The sequence below is a fragment of the Elgaria multicarinata genome, chromosome 3 (genome assembly GCF_023053635.1).
Source record: "Elgaria multicarinata webbii isolate HBS135686 ecotype San Diego chromosome 3, rElgMul1.1.pri, whole genome shotgun sequence".
Classification (NCBI taxonomy): Eukaryota; Metazoa; Chordata; class Lepidosauria; order Squamata; family Anguidae; genus Elgaria; species Elgaria multicarinata.
In genome coordinates this window covers 153,011,768-153,032,021 of record NC_086173.1, presented here as the reverse complement: position 1 = coordinate 153,032,021, position 20,254 = coordinate 153,011,768, and the positions used below count along the sequence as shown (strand labels likewise).

General features: G+C 47.0%; 1 protein-coding gene across 1 annotated transcript in view; it reads left to right on the top strand.

The window, feature by feature from the left end:
• The first annotated feature begins 244 nt into the window (after positions 1–244).
• The window catches only part of LOC134396049 (E3 ubiquitin-protein ligase TRIM7-like), a 247,771-nt gene continuing 227,761 nt past the window's right edge, over positions 245–20,254 (top strand). Inside the window, exons 1-4 of the mRNA XM_063122387.1 lie at positions 245–400; positions 4,039–4,476; positions 5,387–5,482; positions 7,733–7,963. Of these exons, the coding sequence (XP_062978457.1) occupies positions 263–400; positions 4,039–4,476; positions 5,387–5,482; positions 7,733–7,963 (903 nt within the window). The 5' untranslated portion in view covers positions 245–262. The remainder of the gene's footprint in view (positions 401–4,038; positions 4,477–5,386; positions 5,483–7,732; positions 7,964–20,254) is intronic.

The window sequence follows — 20,254 nt, the reverse complement described above, 5'->3', positions numbered from 1 at the left end:
GACCCAGTCGGGAGATGCTGGGCTCCGCATTCCGGTATGCAGGCGGCAGAGGCGCCGAGCGTTCAACGAGGTGGACACTGCGCAATTTCGCCCACCCCACATGCTATGAAGAGTGGCCTTATTCCTGACTGTGGTTATCATTTCTTCCCTTTCCATAACTTTCTTGCAGAATAAAACAAGAGTAGAGATGGAAAAGGCAGGGGCTGTGTTCAGACAGCTTCATCAGTTTCTGGAGGAACAAGAGCAGCTTCTGCTGGTCCAGATGGAAGAGGTGGAGAAAGCGATTGCAAGGAGAAGGGAAGAGCACCAGGCCAGACTCGCTGAAGAACTCTCTTCTCTTGAAAGTCTCATCTGGGAGATGGAGGAGACGTGTCAGCAGCCAGCGGGTAAACTCCTGCAGGTAAGGTGGTGGCAGACGCAGCCCAGGATCCTCCGCAAGGGAGAAGCTGACGTGAAAACCTTCCTGACTCCTTCATCTCCAGAAGGAAGGGGCCCAAGGCAGGCACTACAGACCCCCTAGGCAGTTTAGCAATGGTGAAGTGGTACCTTGAAGAGGCTTCTTGCCAAAGCAAAGGTGGGAAAATCAATGCCCCAAAATTCTGCTGTTTCTGACATCCAAAGGAAGGCTTCATTCTTGCCTGGGAAAGCACAGGCGAAGTCGGCCATTCTTAAGCCAGGCCTGACACTCAAAGCAGAATGGTTTATGTGATTCAAATCCATCAACCCCTCTGGCGTGATAATTGTTTCCCCAAACCTAATCCTTTGACATCTTCCCCTCATTAAAATTCAGTTCAAGAATCTGGAATTATCTACGTGGAGGCTCTAATTGCCAGCCAAGGAAATCATCTTGCAGCCTATTAATTTCTACTTGCCTGTTTTAGGTGGGAGGAAGTAGAGTCAGTCCCCTCGCTCTTGAACAAGCACACCTGGTAGTTTCAAGGAGGCAACAGAAGCAGGATGATTTGGAGGGGGGTCGCGGTGGAGTTTTGAAAATGAGGCAAATTAGGGGCATCTAAGCAGCACCCTGACAGCCCCATAGTCCGGACTTTTTGGCCCAAAGAAGCCCCCCTTCTCCCACACAAGGGGAATGTGGGGGAAACCCCTTCCTTCTCTCTCTTTGGTGCTGAAGAGGCACCTCTCGGCCCCCAATGTCATCCCAAATCTTTCCACAGATGTGGAGCGGTCATCACCCCCCTTCCTAACTTCTTCCCAAGGGAGCACAGTAGCTTCCCAGACCCCCCTTTCTCCCCTCCCTTCCCCCCCTCCCTTCAGTGTGACAATGGAACCAGTTACCCAGGGAAGTTGTGGGCTCTCCCACACGAGAGGCCTTCAAGAGGCAGCTGGACAACCGATTGGTGATGGCAATAGGCTCCCCCCCTCCATACTTTCCAGGCATTCTACTGCACTTTTGCAAGACATGGCCATGTATGCAGGTGACTGTGCATAGGCAGAGCTCCATACAGACAGGAAACGTGAACAAGCAAAGCTCCCCGTCATGTGGAGCTCTGGCCATCCATGCACACTTGAGCAGGCAGAAGCGTTTCACAGAGGAACATTCAAAGAGACAGATGGTCTGACCAATATTGAGCCTGGTCACTGGAAAGTTAATGGTATTTAATAATATTCATTAAAGAAAAAACCTACAGTTTACAAAACAATGTTAAAGCTCTACAGTTTTCAACCAAGCACCCAAAAGCAGGGAAATTGGGAGTTAAGGCTCACAAGCCTTAACGTCACATCCAGGCAGAAAATGACAGTGAAATTCTCATTCTCCCAAAGCAGATATAAACTATGAGGACAGGATGGAGAATAGGATATGCAGAGGTGACTGCCAAACAACTTAGGGCCACCTACTTCTCTTTTTTGTTTAGAGCAGAGCTTCCCCAACCTGGTGCCCTCCAAAGGTGTTGGACTACAACTCCCATCATTGCAAGTCAGCATGTCCCATGGTCAGGAATGCTGGGACAGCAGGATGGGGAACGCTGTTCTATATCCTTACAGGGGCTGCCCAATATTTTTCTCACACACACATCTTGCATGTAGCAGCATGATTGGTAACAAAAGGGGGGCACTACCTGTTTCAGGTGCAGAACCAGAGCATGTGCTGGCACTTTCAACTTTTGGTCAATATCCTGCCCTTCAAAGAACCAAGGGAGGAGAGGTCTGGGGAAACTGGTTTTGGGAGCTGTCATGTTGATTCTGCTTTGAGAATTAGAATTATTTATGCTTCTGTTGTCCTACTGAGTTCTAAACTCCCTCCACTGGCTTCCTGTCTCTTATAGAACCCAATACAAGCTCCTTCTTCTTACTTTTAAAGCCTGTCATAATCTGGTCCTCCCTACCTTTCGTCCCTTATTTCACTTCATCGCCCTGCTCCTGCCCTCCGCTCCAATAACACCAGGTCTCTTACCTGCCCAAGAGTTTCCACTTCTCTCGCTCGTCATCGCCCATTCTCGCTCGCTGCCCCCTGTGCCTGGAATTCTCTTCCAGTGCATTTGCAGACCACAACATCAATTTCTGTTTTTAAATCACGCTTGAAAACATTTCTTTTCTCGAAAGCTTTTTAACCGTAGCGTGGTCATACTAGTCTATATTTAGTTTTAATGTCCCCTACCCTGGTTGGTTTCCCCCCTCCCTCCCCTGTCTGTTACGGTGATTTTAGATTGTCAGCCATATGGCAGATTGTCTTGTTTTGTTTTATTCTGTACAGCGCCATGAAAATTGATGGCGCTTTATAAATAATAATAATAATAATAATAATAATAATAATAAAAATTAAAAATAATTTTTAAAAAGAAGGACAGGTGTATGTGGGAGAGCATATCACTTAATTAACTTGTCAGGAATGGAAAACCTACAAATGGCTACCAGTAACGTTTAGGAATCTGAGAGTGTACCCATTTGGGGCCTGAAAGTGCACCCATTGAGTTCACCATAGTGCCTTGGGGCCTTGAAGCTACAATTGTGCTTACCAGTCCACATCATTGGCAGGGACTGCTTGGAGAAGCTCACATCCTTTGCCACCTGTAATTATGTGCCCTGGGCATGGGGCATGGGAAGGTGGCCAGCTGCCTGGTGATCAAAAGAGTTTTACGTGAAATGGGAGGGGGGGCGAGGGATCAATCTCCTGTTTTAGCCCCCTTTTCTTTGTTACTCTGCATGGTAAATTGATACAGAACCCTTTTCTACGACAAAATTGTGCTTAGTCCCATGTAAAGGTGTTTAGTCCATTTTATTCCTGTACTCATGATGGTATTCCAATTTAAGTTAGTTTAAACAGTTGTAAAACATAGAATGGCATACCTTATGGCATCTTGAAGGATCTATAGCATTAATTCATATCCCTCTCATAAAATGACGTGGATAATTCAACATATTGAAGCTGTGATCCAAATCACAGAACTGCTTTGAATTCTCCTAAGGTTTTCCAATAAATTTACTTATCTTTTGGGATGGGCACGCCAGGGGGGGGGGAGTTTTTAATTCTTCTGTAATTGCTGTCTTTTTCATATCATCCAGCTGCAAGGCAAGTGCTGACTGTTCCTTAAAAGGGCATGGAATAGGATGCACATCTGGAGCCCATAAACTGTACAGGACAACTGTGGTTCTTTCTCTTGAGTAACCCCTACAGTATTCCCCAGTTGCCTTTTGTTTATGAATATCTGGTAACTTGACAAAAGAGGGCAGGTCACCTGCCGCTTTAACTGTGGTGATGAAGAGGGAATTTCACCATGTGCTGCATGCGTACAAATGACACCTGCTGAAATTTCCTTTTCTATACAACTGTCTTAATTTTGAGGTGTAGAATTGGACATGTGACCACAGCCACACACCCTTGGAGGCCTGTCAGGTCAAGATGTGCCTGCCTTGGGGGCTGGGCATGTTGGGGCGGGCACTGCTCCTTGAGGGCAGCCATATTGTCCTCCATTTGGTTTCCAAAATATTTTTACATGCTGCTGATTTTTTGGTGAGTCATTTACAAGGAAGTAAACGCCCACTTACTGAAAGCCAAGAAAGTGAAACCAATTCTCTCTCCAGTGTGTGGAAGCCATGGCTGCTGCCGGGAGTCCTGTCCAGGATCTCCATGAAGAAGCCACTTGTCCCATCTGCCTGGATTATTTCAGGGATCCAGTGACCATTGCAGAGTGTGGCCACAATTTCTGCGGACTCTGCCTGGCCCTGTGCTGTGTGGAGTCGGACACAGAGGCCTCCTGCCCCGAGTGTAGAGGAACCTTCTGGAAGGGGTACATCAAGCCCAATAGGCCGCTGGCTAACTTTGTCGAAATTGCCAAGAAATTCAGAGATCAGGGGGTCAAGGCGGCAGAAGATAAGGGGAGACTCTGTGAGAAGCACCAGGAGCCCCTGAAGCTCTTCTGCAAAGACCATGAAACCCCCATCTGTGTGGTGTGTGACAGATCCAAGGAGCACAGAGATCACGAGGTGGTTCCTCTGGAGGAGGCTTCCCAGGAGTACAAGGTAGGAAAACATGGTCGAACTTGGTGGGGAGGGGGAAGAACTCTGGGTTCTTCTTGGGAAGGTCTCTGTTAATAAGAAAATATTGGGACTAAACTATTTCTTGATTCCATTTCTGAGCCGTGAATGCAATGAACATGCATGTTCCTTATTATGCAAATAGCAGCCCTGGGAAGCCTGAGAAGATTCAGGATGGTGGAGGGGGTGGCAGACGTTTTTCCTTTCCTGCTGCGCTTGGAACCTAAGATGGGTTAAGTTCAATTTGGAGGGGAGAGAAGGCAAGTAAGGGGAGACGTGACAGAGGTGGATAAAAATATGAATTGCGTGGAGAGGGAGAAAGTGGACTCCCACACCCTCCCAGATCATACATGGGCCTCCAGTTAAACAAATACGAGTGGGTTCTCTCCTGCCTCCTCGTCCCTGAAAAATGAAAACAGCCCGGCAGCCTTGCTGATCTCACTCCACACTGGAGCAGCAATAGGGGAGCAGGGGGCAAGAGGGTATAAATCATCTCTCTCCCTGCTGCTGCAGCGGCTTCTCTCTCACATTTCCTTCTCTCTCTCTCTCTCTCTCTCTCTCTCTCTCTCTCTCTCTCTCTCTCTCTCTCTCTCCTGCAGGGCTCCAGCAGCCAACTGGCTGGGTTTGTGTGTACTTCAGTGTTTACTACATAGGACAAAGGTGGTGATGGTGGTGGCAGTGGTGGTGATGTGGCACCCAGCCCCAGTCCCCATCTCAGTGCATGTTAAGCTCAGACTCCAGTTGGATGCAGTAACTTATCTTTAGGCTATAAAGGGATAAAAAAGTCAGCTGAGAACCTCCCCGCTCCCCAGTACAAAGGTGGATGTCAGGGAACAAGAATATTGTTCAACTCCTCTCTCTCTTAACAAAATGTGAACTTTGGTTTTTGCTTCAGCATCTGATCCGTTATCGCCTGGAGATTCTGAGGTCAGAGAGAGAAAGAATTATGGAATGTAAAGCAGAAACAGAAAAGGAAAATAGAGAACTTCTTGTAAGTGTCACTATTACTAGGAGACTGTCTATATGATATTTGTTTGTTTATTAAAGCATTGGCATCCTGCCCTATATCACTGAGATCAAAGGGTGGCGTACAGATAAAATCAGAACAATGTAAACAATAGTACACACAGCTAAAACATATTAAATCATCAACAAATTAAGACGAGTAGAAATTTTAAAAAAGAAATAGAAACAATTGGTAACAATTAAAACTATGTACAACCATGGAGAATATAGCCCTCAAAGGCTTTGATAAAAAGCCATGTTATAACCTGGCACCAAAATGAAGCCAGCATCATCACCAGTCAGGGATCCAGGGGGAGGGTATTCCAGGGGAGTGGGGACACAACAGAGAAAGCCCTCTCCCATGTCCCTTTGTATGTCTTGTTTTGGTGGGACGCAGAGAAGGGCTCCTCCAAGAGATCTCAGGTCTCGGGCAGGCAGATATATAGGGAGAGGCGCTCCCTCAAGTTTCGAGGTCCCAAGCCGTTAATAATATATTTATTTATTTGTTACCTGCCTCTGACATTCAGGGTTTTAAATGTCACTGTTAACACCTTGAATTCTGACACGAAGTATATAGACATCCAGTGCAATTCCTTTAAGACCATTGTTATATGGTCTTTGTGGAATATACCAGTCAGCAATCGAGCTGCTGCATTTTGCATTACTGGAACTTCCGAGTCATCTTCAAGGGCAGCCCCATGCAGAGTGCATTGCAGTAGTCTAATCGGAAAGTTACCAGTGCATGCACTACTGTGGCTAGGTTATCCCTGACCAGGGAAAGCCGTAGCTGGTGGATCAACTGAAGCTCGCTCCAAGTACTCGGGGCCACGAAGTCCACCTGAGCCTCCAGTGACAAGGATAGATCTAGGAGTACTTCCAAGCTCTGCACCTGTTGCTTCAGAGGGAGCACAGCCCCGTCCAGAACAGGTTGTTTACTGAATTCCTGGACTTGGGAACAACCAATCCACAGAGCTTCCGTCTTATCAGGATTCAGTTTCAGTTTATTGACCCTCATTCTGCCTGTTACAGCCTCCAGGCACTGGTCCAGCACCTTTAGCACCCCAGCTGACTTTGATGACAAGGAGAAGAAGAGCTGAGTATCATCGGCATACTGATGGCACCCAACCCCCAAACCCCTAATGACCTCACCTGGTGGCTTCATATAGCTGTTGAACAGCATGGGGAGAGAATAGAGCCCTGTGGCTTAATAGCCATGGGGTAGAACAGGAATCCCCCAATACCACTCTCTGCAATCAGCCCTGCAAGTGGGAGCGGAAACACTGTAACACAGAGCCTCCTACTCCCATCTTTCAGAGCCGATATCATTGATCAATGATATCAAAAGCCTCTGAGAGTTCCAGGAAGATCAATGGGGTAGCACTCCCCCTGTCTTTGGTAGGTCGTTGGTCAGAGCAACCGAGGCTGTTTCAGTGCCATGCCCTGGGCTGAAACCAGACTGAAATGGGTCCAGATGATCCGTTTCCTCCAAGAACGCCTGAAGCTGTCCAACCACCACACGCTCAAGCACTTTGTCTTTGCCCCAGGGTGGCTCCAAATCTATGCTGGGTTGGTTAGATGATGCAGCGGCTGATTTGGGGCAAATAGGCCGAGATCCGCAGCTGAACATTCAGGGACTTACCCTGACTGTTTCTCCCTGAGTGAGGTCTTCTGCTCTCTGACCTTGCTCCGTGGCTGATCCGGGGTGCGGTCCTGGCAGATGGCGACTGGCAATTGGTCACCGGAAGCCAGGAAGAGGGCAGAAGGGGGCGGCTCCAGTACCTGGATGATTGCTGGAACCCCCCTGCTCCCTCCTTGGCCTGGAGATTAGCAAGTCCAAACCCACAGGAAGGAAACCACAGGGTTTGGGGGGAATGCGGCCTCAATGAGGTGCTATCAAGGCAGCCCCTAGGAAGGGAACAAGGGCTTCAGCCAATATGAGTCAAAATGTGACGTAAAATGCAGAGGAATCCAAAGCCCCCAGGCAGCCTGGCTCTGCAGAACAGCTCTTGTCTGGAATGGCCAAACCTCCCAGAACGGTGGCTAATGAAAGGCCAGGCTGAGAGTGGGCCCTTGAACATCTTTAGGAATATTTTTGCCAATTGAATGTGGATTTAATATCTCTGAAAACTTACAAGGACCGTTTTTATAAAATCCAATTACATTCTTGATGCTGTGAAGAGAGGACCTATTTCTGACTCTGGCTCCCATTTCTCCCCTTCCCATCCACTTCTTGCAGAAGCAAACAAGAGCAGAGAAGAAAAAGACGGTGTCTCAGTTCAGAGAATTACACCAGTTTCTGGAAGAACAAGAGGAGCTTCTGCTGGCTCAGTTGGAAGAGGTGGAGAGAGAGATTGCCAGGAGAACGGATGTGCACCAGGCCAAACTCTCCGAAGAACTCTCTTCTCTTGAAAGTCTCATCCAGGAGATGGAGAAGAAATGTCAACAGCCAGCGGGTGAACTCCTGCAGGTAAGATGGTGGCAGAAACAGCCCAGGATCCTCCCCCAGGGAGAAGCTAACTTCAAAACCCTCATGCCTCCTTCATCTACAGAATAAAGGGGCCCAAGGAAGGCACTGCAGAGCCACTGGATAGTTGACAAACGTGAGGTGGTACCTTGAAGAGGATTCTTGCCAAAGCAAAGGTGGGGAAATTGTCACCCCAATATCCTGCTGTTTTTGACATGGAAAGGAAGGCTTCAGTCCTGCCTGAGAAAGCACAGGAGTAGTCTTCAATTCTGAAAGCCAGGCCTGGCGCTCAAAGTAGACCAGTGTCCATGATATAAATCCATCACCCTCTCTGGCGTGATCATTATGTCCCTGAATTTACTCCTTTGACATTTCCTCCTCCCTGAAATTCACTTCAGAAATCTGGAATTAACTATGTCGAGGCTCCTAATGCCAGCCCAGAGAAAACTACCAAGCAGCCTATCAATTTCTGTCTGTCTAAGCTGGGAGGAAAGACTGCCAGTGAGTTTACTCTTGAACTAGTAGAGACGGTAGTTTTGCGGAGCCAGCAGAAACAGGATTATTTGCGGGAAAGGCAGGGTGGAGTTTTAATGATTAGACAAATTTGGGGCAGCCCCATAGCTAGGACTCTTTGGCCCAAGGAAGCCTCCCATTCTCACACAAGGGGAATGTCTGATGAACCCCCTCCCCATCTCTCTTTGTTGATGAAGTGGCACCCCACTGCCCCCAACTTCACTGCGCCCCAAAAATATCGGCAGAGATGGAGAAGTAACAGCCCCACTTTAACTTCTTCCCTGTGAACCCATTAGCCTGCCAGACCCCCTCCTTCCCCTCCCTTCATGACCTTCACTTTTCTGATGAATCCACTCAGCTTTTCCCTGCTCCTTGCGAATCAGCAAAACTTGAAGCCTGCAAATTTCTCCGAAATCCATCTCAAAGCTTGTTCTGACTTGGATCCATATCAGAGTATGTCCTTTGAGATATATATATACATATACATACATATATATATATATATATATATATATATATAATGAAAAGCTGTGGGTATTTTTCTAAAGGTGTGCATCAATTGTGCACATCATTGAAGAGTACGCATTCTTCTCCCATTGAGTAAAGAGTATTTGTTTCTGCGGAACAAGAGAGTGTCAGGCCTGGTATGACAAAAATGTGAAGGGCCTTACGAAGGCTTCTCTGATGGCTTCTCTGATGGTCGCAACAGCCGTTCTGGGCTGTGGACAATAGGGTGAAGCCACACCTCGGCTAGGACCAGTATTTACACAATAGGAGCAGTTTGAACTGAGCATCAGGATCGATGAGAAATTCATTTCAGTAGGTTTGATCAGTATTTACCCAGTTTGCACCTGCTGGGTCAAACACAGACCTGGATGCAGGAACCTCCTGAAACAGGGTAGAATTTCAGAGAAGCTGAAATTTGGGGTGCATTGGAAGTCCTGAGTCTCAGCGGACTCTGGAGAATCGAATGGAACTCTTGCCAATTGTGGGATGGCCAGGAGACCACGGCAGTTTCAGTTGTGTGGTCCCAAGATGGTTCTGGTCCACAAGTAAGTTCCATTCATACCTGTCGGACCAGTACCATCTTGGGACCGCTCTGGTTCTCGCCTTGCCACAAACAGAGATCCATTGCAACCTCCCTTTTAAACTGACATATTTCTCCTTCCCCCGCTGAGACACAGGACTTCCAATGCAGCCCAAATTTCAGCTTCTCTGAAATTCCACCCTGTTTCAGGAGGTTCTTATACAAATACCAGGATACCTGAGAGAGCGCCTTCTCCCCTACCAACCTGCCCGATCCCTGAGGTCATCCGATGGTCTGCTCCTGGTGGTTCCACATAGAGCCATCCTCTGATTAGAGTCCACCAGGGGAAGAGCCTTCAGCATGGTGGCCACCCTTCTATGGAATTCCCTGCCTCTGGAGGTCAGGCAGGCGCCAACTTTGTACTCCTTTCGACGCCTCCTGAAAACATCTTTATTCCAGGAAGCCTTTCCTTAACATGCAGCCTTGAGTCTCTGTATTTGCTTCTTTTAAAATTTGTTTTAAGTGTTTTATTCTGGTTTTATTCTCATTTTATCTTGTACACCGCTCCGAAAATTTTTCAATGGGGAGCGGTATATAAATATTCTAAATAAATAAATAAATAAATAAAGGCCTCCTGCGAGTTGCAGTGGGCATTTGTTTTAAAAAAGGGGGCAAGGAGCTGGAGCACTCTCATGCCCACCCCTGATTCCTCCCAGCCCGACTCCTTCCCTCTACTGCTACTCATAGGGAGGGGGGGAAGAAGCCGGAATGAGCGCCCACATGGTCTCGGGATCATCCCGAGTCTGTGGGAAGAATCGTGCTCGTCCTTCCTTGCCCCCAGGTGACCAGCCCAGGTTTTCTCCCTGGTGTAGAAACGGCCGTAGTAATGATGGGGACACCGCCCTCTAGTGGAGGCTTTGTAGTGCAACTTCACGTGGTGGGAAATTTCAGATATATTAGAAGAGTCAGGATATCCAGGGTTTTTCTTTTAATGCAATAACTGGGGAATGGCATGGAAGATGTCATCAAAAGGACCTGTGAACTTCCGTCAGAGGCTAGTCATGAGCAAGCTATAAGTCACTTGTTAAGAAAAGCCCCATGTCTCAGGGTCTGCAAACTCTGCGCTAGGAGAAACCCCCTTGGTACCTTTCTTCCCCACAAAATCTGGAAAGTTCACTCCACACTTTTCTTTTCCACTCCTAGTAGTGTTAAGTGCTCCTATTTACATAACACATTGTTTTGATTTTGCATGCGTATGAAGTACAGAATCATTAACTGGGTATGCGGGAGAGGGCCTTCTTGGTGGCTGCTCCAAGGCTCTGGAACTCCCTTCCCCAGGAAGCTAGACTGGCTCCCTCTGTGCTACACTTTTGAAGGCAGGCAAAAGCTTTTTTGTTTTAGCAGGCTTTTGGAACTACACTGGACTTCTGTTAATGTATTGGATCCCTCCCCCTCCCCCCGTTTTCATCTGTTACTGTTTTGAAAAACTTTAACATGATTTTTATTTTATTATAGGTTTAATTCTATTTTAACGTTTGTAAATTTATATTTATATGTTTTAATCTTGTAAACTAGGGATGTGCTCCGCTCCGATTAGGAGCGTAGAAGCAGTAGCGGATTGGCCTGCTCCGCCTTACCCAGAGGCGGAGTAGGAGCGGACCGCGGACCCCCTAGAAGCAAGGCGAAGAGAAGCGGCCATTTTTCGGAGCTCCGAGTTCAGGCGGAGCGCTCCGGTCGCCATCTTGAAAACATTTCGCCATAGGATTGCATTGCGGCAAATAATCGCGCATAACTACGTTGTTTTTGAAGCTATCATTCTGAAAATTCTTGTGCACAGAGAGTCGTGGATGGGGGTCATTTTGAGACCACTCTCACCTCTCTGCGTTGTCTGGGTCGCGTGCTATGTTTTTGTGAAAATCGGGTCAACCGCGCGGCTCAAACTGCGTTTTCGGCTTTTCGCCCATAGGATTGCATTGAGGGAAAGAATCGGGGATAACTGGGGGGGGGTTTAAGCTATCATTCTGAAAATTCTTGTGCACAGAGAGTCGTGGATGGGGGTCATTTTGAGACCACTCTCACCTCTCTGCGTTGTCTGGGTCGCGTGCTATATTTTTGTGAAAATCGGGTCAACCGCGCGGCTCAAACTGCGTTTTCGGCTTTTCGCCCATAGGATTGCATTGAGGGAAAGAATCGGGGATAACTGGGGGGGGGTTTAAGCTATCATTCTGAAAATTCTTGTGCACAGAGAGTCGTGGATGGGGGTCATTTTGAGACCACTCTCAACTTTCTGCATCGTACGGGTCGCGGGCTAGAAGTTTTTAAAAAATCGGCGGGAAAAATACCTTTTTCAAAGGGCTGAAGGGCAGAGTCAGCTCCCGGTCATGATGATCCCAAAGTTGGAGGAGGGCATAGGCAAAACAGGTAACTTGGGATTCTGGGAAACTTCTCTTTCTTCATCTGAACGGGCTTTTCCCCGTGTTTTTTAACACAGTAGCCCCACCAAATGCACAAACACAACCTGAAATCATATACTAAGCCAAGAATAAGAGATAGAAACACAGCACTGCTCCCCACCCTAACCTTGGTGAACAACTGAATCGATGTGGTGCAAGGGGATGAGCTCCCCTAGGGCATCTCATCGTGGACGTGCCCCCACTCTCTCCTGCACTGGAAGGCCATAGAGCCTTCCAAAGAGAGTAAAACGGTGGAGCAATGCCTATCATGAGTTGAAGTGAATGGTCACTTTTCAGTGGTGGAGCAATGCCTGTTCTGAGTCGAAGTGAGCGTTTTACTTCTTCTCAGAGCTGTTGGTGGCTGTCAGTGTCTTGAACTGGCAGCTACTTCCCCCTCCCCCGGGCACGTCCCCCTATTGCTGGTAAAAGACAGATATAGCCTTTTTAAAAAAATTCTTCTTGCTGTTTATTGAGCAACACTGCTGCTTTTAATTCCACCCCTCCTTTGTTTATTGATTGATTTATTCCATTTTATATGCATTACTGGCTTATCCTTGGCTCACTTCCTTATGCCCCCAGAAATGCCAGCTGCATGCCTGCCTGCCTTCCCTCCCTCCTCCCCTGCCCACCTCGCAGGGATGTTGTGTGTGGGGTGCCCGATTTTCAAAAATTCCCCAAAAATCAGGGGATGATGGGATGGCTTTGAAACTTGGCGTGCGTGTGTATATCCCCATGAGGTGTCATGGTGCCAAACATGAGGTTTCTAACTTGAACAGAAAAAAAGTTGTATAATTTTTTAGCTTTCAATGCAAGCCTATGGGGGGGGGAAACGGAGATCCGGATCCGGAGCTCCGGGCGGAGCGGAGCGGAAGTGGGCGGAGCGGGGGCGGGGCGGAGCGGCCCGATCCGGAAAATGGCGGATCTGCAAGTGAAGCGGAGCGGGGGGTCCATGCACACCCCTATTGTAAACCGCCTTGAGTCCCAGTACTGAGAAAAAGGTGGGATATTATTATTATTATTATTATTATTATTATTATTATTATTATTAATAATAATAATAATAATAATAATATCCTCAGTCAATGATCATACACCTAAAATTCTTGTGAGTTTGTGAAATTCCACATTATTTGTGTGTGAGAGTCATTAGGTTCCCTTTAAGGTACTTTAAAAACGAATGCCTGTCCTGAGAATACACACAAATTTGTGCACATTTTGAGAGGGACAAACTCAGTAACAGTACTGACAACCAGAGCTGTTCCATACAAAAGCATCCAAGGGACTGGGGGGCGGGGGGCATTTATCCTTGTATAGAAATGGAGGCCTCTTTAACCCCACTTTTCCCATGGTGGCATGCTGTAGATGTTTTACCATTCCTCATAGTCCTTGAGCGGAGGGTGCTATGTGGAAGCATCAGCACTTGAGCATGAGAGGGACCAGGGTACCAGAGATGGTAGGCCCTGAGTTCCCTCTTCTCTCTCTCCTTCCCTGCAGGACATGAGAAGCACCTTACAGAGGTAAGTGGATCCCACTCATTTCCAAGGGTCTGGACCGCATGGGAAGAATGTGGCTCTCTCCATGTTCCTGGGCAGAGGACGTAGGTCTCCCACATCTCACAGATAAAAAAAGGGACAAGCGCTCTCATTCTTCCTCCCCTTGAGTGCACATGGCTGATGGCTGTTCCCTGTCTAAAAACACACATCTACCCCAAAACACACGTACAAAAAACCCACAGGCCAAACATCCCCCCAAACGCCAATTCAGGCAAAACTCACAGGCCACTCCCAAAACGCAGGCAAAGCACAGACCACTACTCCTAACCACACGCAAACTGAAACACCCCTTCTGCCCCACTTACCCCCAGTCACATTCATTTGTGGGGCTGTCGAAGGGTTCTGTATGGGCCAATGTGGCCTCACGCCCCCCTCCCCGACAAAAGCTGCCCACCCCTGCTCTAGGTTTTCTGCAATTTCTTTTTGATCCATTTGGGAATCCTGGATTGGATGGGTGGTGGGTTACTCTTGTTTTTTTCTCCAACAGGAGTGAGAAGGAGATATTTGAGAATCCAGTAGCTTTCCCTCCAGAGCTGAAGGAGAAGATCTGGGACTTCCATGAAATAAATCCCTTTCTTGAGGGAGTCATGAAGCAATTCAAAGGTAAGGAAGCACAGCTGCAGGGATGCAGTGCTGGGCATTAATTTACTTTATCTTGCTACAAATGGTAGTAGCAGGAGTAAACAGCAGTCTTCCATTTTGGCATAATGTCTTTTTTGCTAAGTGTAAGCCGCTCCGAGAGCCTTTTTTGGCTGAGGAGCGGGGTATAAGTATGATAAATAAATAAAATAAATAAATAAAAAATAATGGCCACCATTTTGTTTTCCTCAAGGGAAACCTTGTGTGCATTTTGTTGCCCATAAAATGGAGAAGTTTTTTTGGGAGGTTCTTAAGTTCTGCTTTGGGCTTCCACCATCCAGAATAAGTTGGTATCATCTACAAACTTGGCAACCTCCCTGCTTACTGTTGGCTCCATTTCAGTCACTCATGAATCTCAACCTCAGGGAAGAGATAAGTAATGAGTTCCCTTTGGGGACCCCACTGCTGACCTCGATTGGGAGTTTAGTCCATTTATTCCTCTCCTTCTATGCTGCTCGCCCCTGACACCATCTTATTCATTCATGGATTAAATACCAATGGTCCTCATTCATCTTTCGGGGTCCCCATCACTTATCTCCAATGTGAGAACTGTCTGTTCAGTCCTCTCTTTCCTTTTATTAAAATCTGGGCTGCAGAGCTATTTTGGGGTGGCGGACAGATTGCCCCCCACCTCACCCACTATGGGGCAGATGATGAGATGCCATTCCTTTGCCGCCGCCCCTCATGCTGGAAGGAGGTATGCAACTGTGGCTCCTCGCCTGGCGGAGAAAGAGACCCAGGCCAATCCACATCCATGCCTCTGACATGATGTGGGGGGTTCTTGGGTGTTGAGAATCTCCTGCACAGGGAAGATCAGTGCTGCCACTCGTTCCCCCCTCCTCCGCTATCTCCAATCTCAGATGATGGTAGGCCTGTGTGGGTGAGGCTAGCTGCCTCTCATCCCTGCTGTGATCTCTGATCTGAAATTGGAGATGGAGGTGGGGATGAGAGGGGGTGGTCCTTGGGACTGCTCCACATGAGGAGAAGAGGGGTCACTCCCAACCTAGCACAGGGGAATCTCATTGCTCAGGCCATCACTGATCCCTGCTCCTATCCTTGATCAGAGATCAGCTATGGGGAGGCCCTCCGAGGGGATTCCTCCAGAGGATGGGGCTTGAGGACTAAGCTCAGTCCCCTGGAGGAAAGCCAAGAGGCTGTGTGGTCTGGTTTGTGGTGCCCCATGGGTTGGATTCGGCCTGTTTTAAACAGGACTTGAACAATAAATGAATTGAATGACAAGTAAGCACACACAGGAGCACTTGGTGAAGGAGTTTTTAAAAAGCTTTTTGGAGCTCCAAGTATATAAGATTTACAAGGCTGCCTCTGTAGCACATATGGGCTGTTTCAGCCATAGAAAGGTGAAATAAATATGACCTCTATCCTGGTTTTGCTTTTTGCTCCTCATTTGACCCTCTTATTTTGTCCTTCCTTTGTGCTCAGAAATGGAGGGGAATGAGCAGCCCGTTCCTCCTGCTCAGCCTCCCTCCCAGACCTGCCATCAATAGTGCTGCAACGATCACAATCTCCCGAAAGCTCAGTGGCTTCTTGCGAGATGACAGGGCTGCATTTCACCCTCTACCAGCTCCTGGAAGGGGCCACATCTGCATTGCTGCCCTGCTGTTCGTGGTTTGTTTTTCTTGCTGTGCAGGGAAGGGGCGTCTGGATTCACCCCATGAGAGATCAGGGCTTGATCCTGGACAGCCTCTACTTGCTTCTTAATACCCTTAATTTGAAAAGGATGATGAGGCAGGACTTAAGTATTCTTGCTTGGCGATGCTTCTCATGTCATTCGAATCTGGTGAGGGTGGCTTGTTGGGGTGGTTAAGAAGCTCCTCCGAACCCCTGGCCTGTTGTGCCGCTGTGGGTTGACTTGCTAACCTTTCCAACGGGCCACCCTCACTGGCTTCAGGTGAAATGAAATGAAAAGCCGCACTTCTGGGCTTGAATCAGCAACTTGGCATGAAGCAGGTTGCTAAAAAACATGCATAGAATTTTGCTGCTATTTGGAAACAGTTTGGACTTACAGCGATACGGCTGAAGGATATGGCTTGAAGGATATGACTCCAGCAGTATTTTAAAACAATAATTTTAAAACCATGAACTTTAAAAAAATCCTAAAAACCAATGGATGAACAGATCTGTTTCAAACTTGGCATGGCTAAAGCCCTCCTTAAGAGCAATTATGTTGCCGAGTTTCATCTCTTTATCTTTAAAAATAACAATAATAACAATATTTTTTTCAAAATAATAATTTTAAAACCTCATTTAAAAAAAATAATCCTAAAAATCAACAGATGAATGGATCTGCTTCAAATTTGGTGTGGCTAAAGCCCTACATAAAAGCTATTATGCTAGTTTTCATCTCTTTATCTTTAGAAATAACAGAGATATAAGCAGTTTTGTTAATTCCCATTAAAGTAGAGCTGCTCTTTGGCTGGGGAGGATGGGAAAAATCTGGATTTTTCTTCAAATTTCATAATCCTGCCCTTCCCGGATTTGTTACCAAAAATACTGACAAATCCGTTTTTTTCCTGTCATATTGTCACCTTACATGTAGACAGGGGTGATTAATGGACATTGTTTACCTGGACTTCCAAAAGGTTTTTGATAAAGTCCCCCACCAAAGACTCCTGAACAAATTTAGCAGTCATTGAATAAGAGGAGAGGTCCTCTTATGGATCAGTAACTGATTAGAGAACAGAAAACAGACAGTCGGAATAAATGGTCAATTCTGCCGATGGAAAGAAGTAAATAGTGGGGTCCCACAGGGATTGGGATTGGGACCAATTCTTTTCAACTTATTCATAAATGATCTGGAATTAGGAGTGAGCAGTGAAGTGGCCAAGTTTGTCGATGACACCAAATTATTTAAGGTTGTTAAAACACAAAGGGATTGTGAAGAGCTCCAAAGGGATCTCTCCAGGCTGGGAGAGTGAGCATCCAAATGGCAGATGTGGTTCAATGTCAGCAAGTGTAAGGTGATGCAGGGTGGGGCAAAAAAAAAAAAACCCAACTTCAAGTATAACCTAATGGGATCTGAGCTGGCGGTGACCAAAGAAGACAGAGATCTTGGGATCATTGTGGGGGACAGCTCGGTGAAAATGTCCACCCCGTGTGCGGCTGCTGTAAAGAAGGCGAACTCCATGTTAGGCATTATAAGAAAAGGAATTGAGAATGAGACGGCCAGTATTGTACTGCCCTTGTACAAATCTATGGTGCGACCACAATTAGAATACTGTGTACAGTTCTGGTCACCTCACCTAAAAAATGATATTATAGAGCTGGAAAAAGTGCAGAAAAGGGCAACTAAAATGAGTAAGGGGCTGGAGCATCTCCCCTATGAGGGAAGGCTACAACTGGTATTGTTTAGATTGGAAAAAAGGAGCCTAAGGGGAGACATGATAGAGGTGTACAAAATTATGCATGGTGTGGAGAATGGGGATAGGGAGACATTTTCTCCCTCTCTCAAAATAGTAGAACCTGGTGGAAGATCCAGAACAAATAAAAGGAAGGACTTCTTCACACAGCACATAGTTCAATTATGGAACTCACTACCACAAGATTAGTGATGGCCACCAATTTGGATGGCTTTAAAAGGGGGTTATATAAATTCTTGGAGGTGAAGACTATCAATGGCTTCTAGCCCTGGTGGTTGTGTGCTATCTCCAGTATTCGAGGCAGTAAGCCTGTGTGCACCAGTTGCTGGGGAACATGGGTGGGAGGGTGCTGTTGCACCATGTCCTGCTTGTTCATCCCTGCCGATGGCTGGTTGGCCACTGTGTGAACAGAGTGCTGGACTAGATGGACCCTTGGCCTGATCCAGCAGGGCACTTCTTAGGTTCTTATGAAGGGGTGCAGCTGGCGTATCAGCCGAAGCTGATAGTAGGTACTCCTGGCTGTCGCATCTATCTGAGGTGTCATTTGGAGCAATGGATCCAGAATCACCCCCAAGATGCAAACCTGGCTTGGACTTGTTGAGCACTGGCATCAGTTGCGTAATTACTTGCGCCGGGCGAAGCGCCTCTTATTATTTATTTATTTATCATACTTATACCCCGCTCCTTAGCCAAAAAAGGCTCTCGGAGCGGCTTACACTTAGCAAAAAAGACAGTCCCTGCCCTCAGGCTTACAGTCTAATAAAGACATGACACACAAGGAAAAAGAGTCCAGGAGGGAGGGAGGGAGGGAGAGAGAGAGAGAGTCCAACAGGAGCAGGCCCCGATGTTACTTCTGCCTGCTCCTGTCCCCTCGGTCCTTCTTCTTCCCCACAGGGCCAAGATGGCAGTTTGCCCTGTGGGGGTGGGGGAAGAGCCCAACAGGAGCAGGCCCCGATGTCGTTCTTATCCTGTTGAGGTGGTTAACAAGCGACTCCAAACACGTGGCCTGTTGTGTGGTTGTGTGGTGACTTGTTAACCTTCCTAATGATCCACCCCTACTGGCTTCAGACTGACAAAATGAAAAGCTGCACTTTGGGACTTGAATGAGCAAGCTGGCACGAATCAGGTTGCTGCGAAAATCATGCGTAGGATCGGGTTGTTTTTCGGAAACAGTTTAAACTTACAAAGAGGATCCCCCTTTTGCCAGATTGGTTTCCACTTGATTTAGCGATGGCATGTCTGTTAAAGTTTCTATAATTTCCCTTCCCCAGATGCTTTGCTACCTGGACTACATCTGAAGAGAGGTAAACTTCCAATGAGAACCAAGTTCACAGGAGGGAAGTGAAACAGTCAGACATTTTACTGGCTGTACTTCATTGCGATTAAATAGTTCGGTCCGGCACCCTTTGGAACTATAAATAGGGTTACTGTGAGTAATCAGCAGCCCTGTAGTGATGTTTGGGCTCTCCATACGAACAATGAAGGCCCAGATAGTGGGTGATCGACTCCTCCCTTCCACACTTTCCAGGCATTCAAATGAACTTTTGCAACATGGGTCCATGTATACAGGTGACTGTGCCTAGGGAGGGCTCCCTACAGTCAGGACGTGTGAGAAAGCAAAGCTGCCCGTCGTGTGGAGCTCTGCCCATCCAGGCACATCTGAGCAGGCAGAAGTGTCTCACAGAGCAATATTCCAAGAGACTGGATAGTCTGACCAACCTTGAGCCTGGTCATTGGGAACTTAATGTTGTTTAATAATATTAGAATTACAAACATACAGGTTGAGCCTACATAGAGGTACAGCTCATACACTCCAGACTGGTAACCCTAATTTATTTATTTATGATTTATTTATTTATTTATTACATTTCTATACAGCAAAATAGCTGAAACTCTCTGGGCAGTTCACAAAAATTAAAAATCACAAAATACAGCATAAAATGCCATATAAAATATAATAGCTTAAAACTACAGTATAAAAGTACAAACAGAGTAAAACCTAGCAGCAATGAAGAAATTTAAAGGAAAGAGCACAACATAGGTGCCAGGCGAACCTCTTTAGGAAGCTCATTCCATCACTGGGGGGCCACAGCTGAAAAGGCCCTTTTCATGGTATCCACCTTTCTCACTTCTTTGGCTGGGGCTTCCTGGGAAGGACCATTGAAGCTGATCTGAGGATCTGGGCAGCTCCATATAGGAGGCAATCCTTCGGATAACCTGTCCCCAAGCTTTTTAGGGCTTGGAATCTAAATACCAGCACTTTGACATGGACTGTCAGCCAGGGCAGCTGGAAAAATACTGGCATGATATGATCCCGTTGGCCAGCCCCCATGAACAATTTCGCTGCCTTGTTTTGGACCGAGTGAAGTTCCAAGGCCATTTTCAAAAGCAGGCCCACGTATAACACATTGCAGTAATCTAGAGGAGAGGTGATCAGAGCATGGAGAACTGTACCTGGGCTATCTATGCTCAGATAAGGGTGTTGTTGGGATATCAGTCTAAGACGATATCTGTGCCACCAAGTCCACCTGTGCCTCAAGGGACAGTTCTGGATCCAAGATCTCTCCCAAACTACAACCCCAATTCTTTAGGGGTGAACATCAAACAGCTGGGAAGATGAACCACTGATTAACAGTACTTCCATCTTGCTTGGACTGAGTCTCAGTTTATTGGCCCTCATCGAGTGTGTTATTGTGCCCAGGCACTGCCTCACCTGGATTTGATGAAAAAGA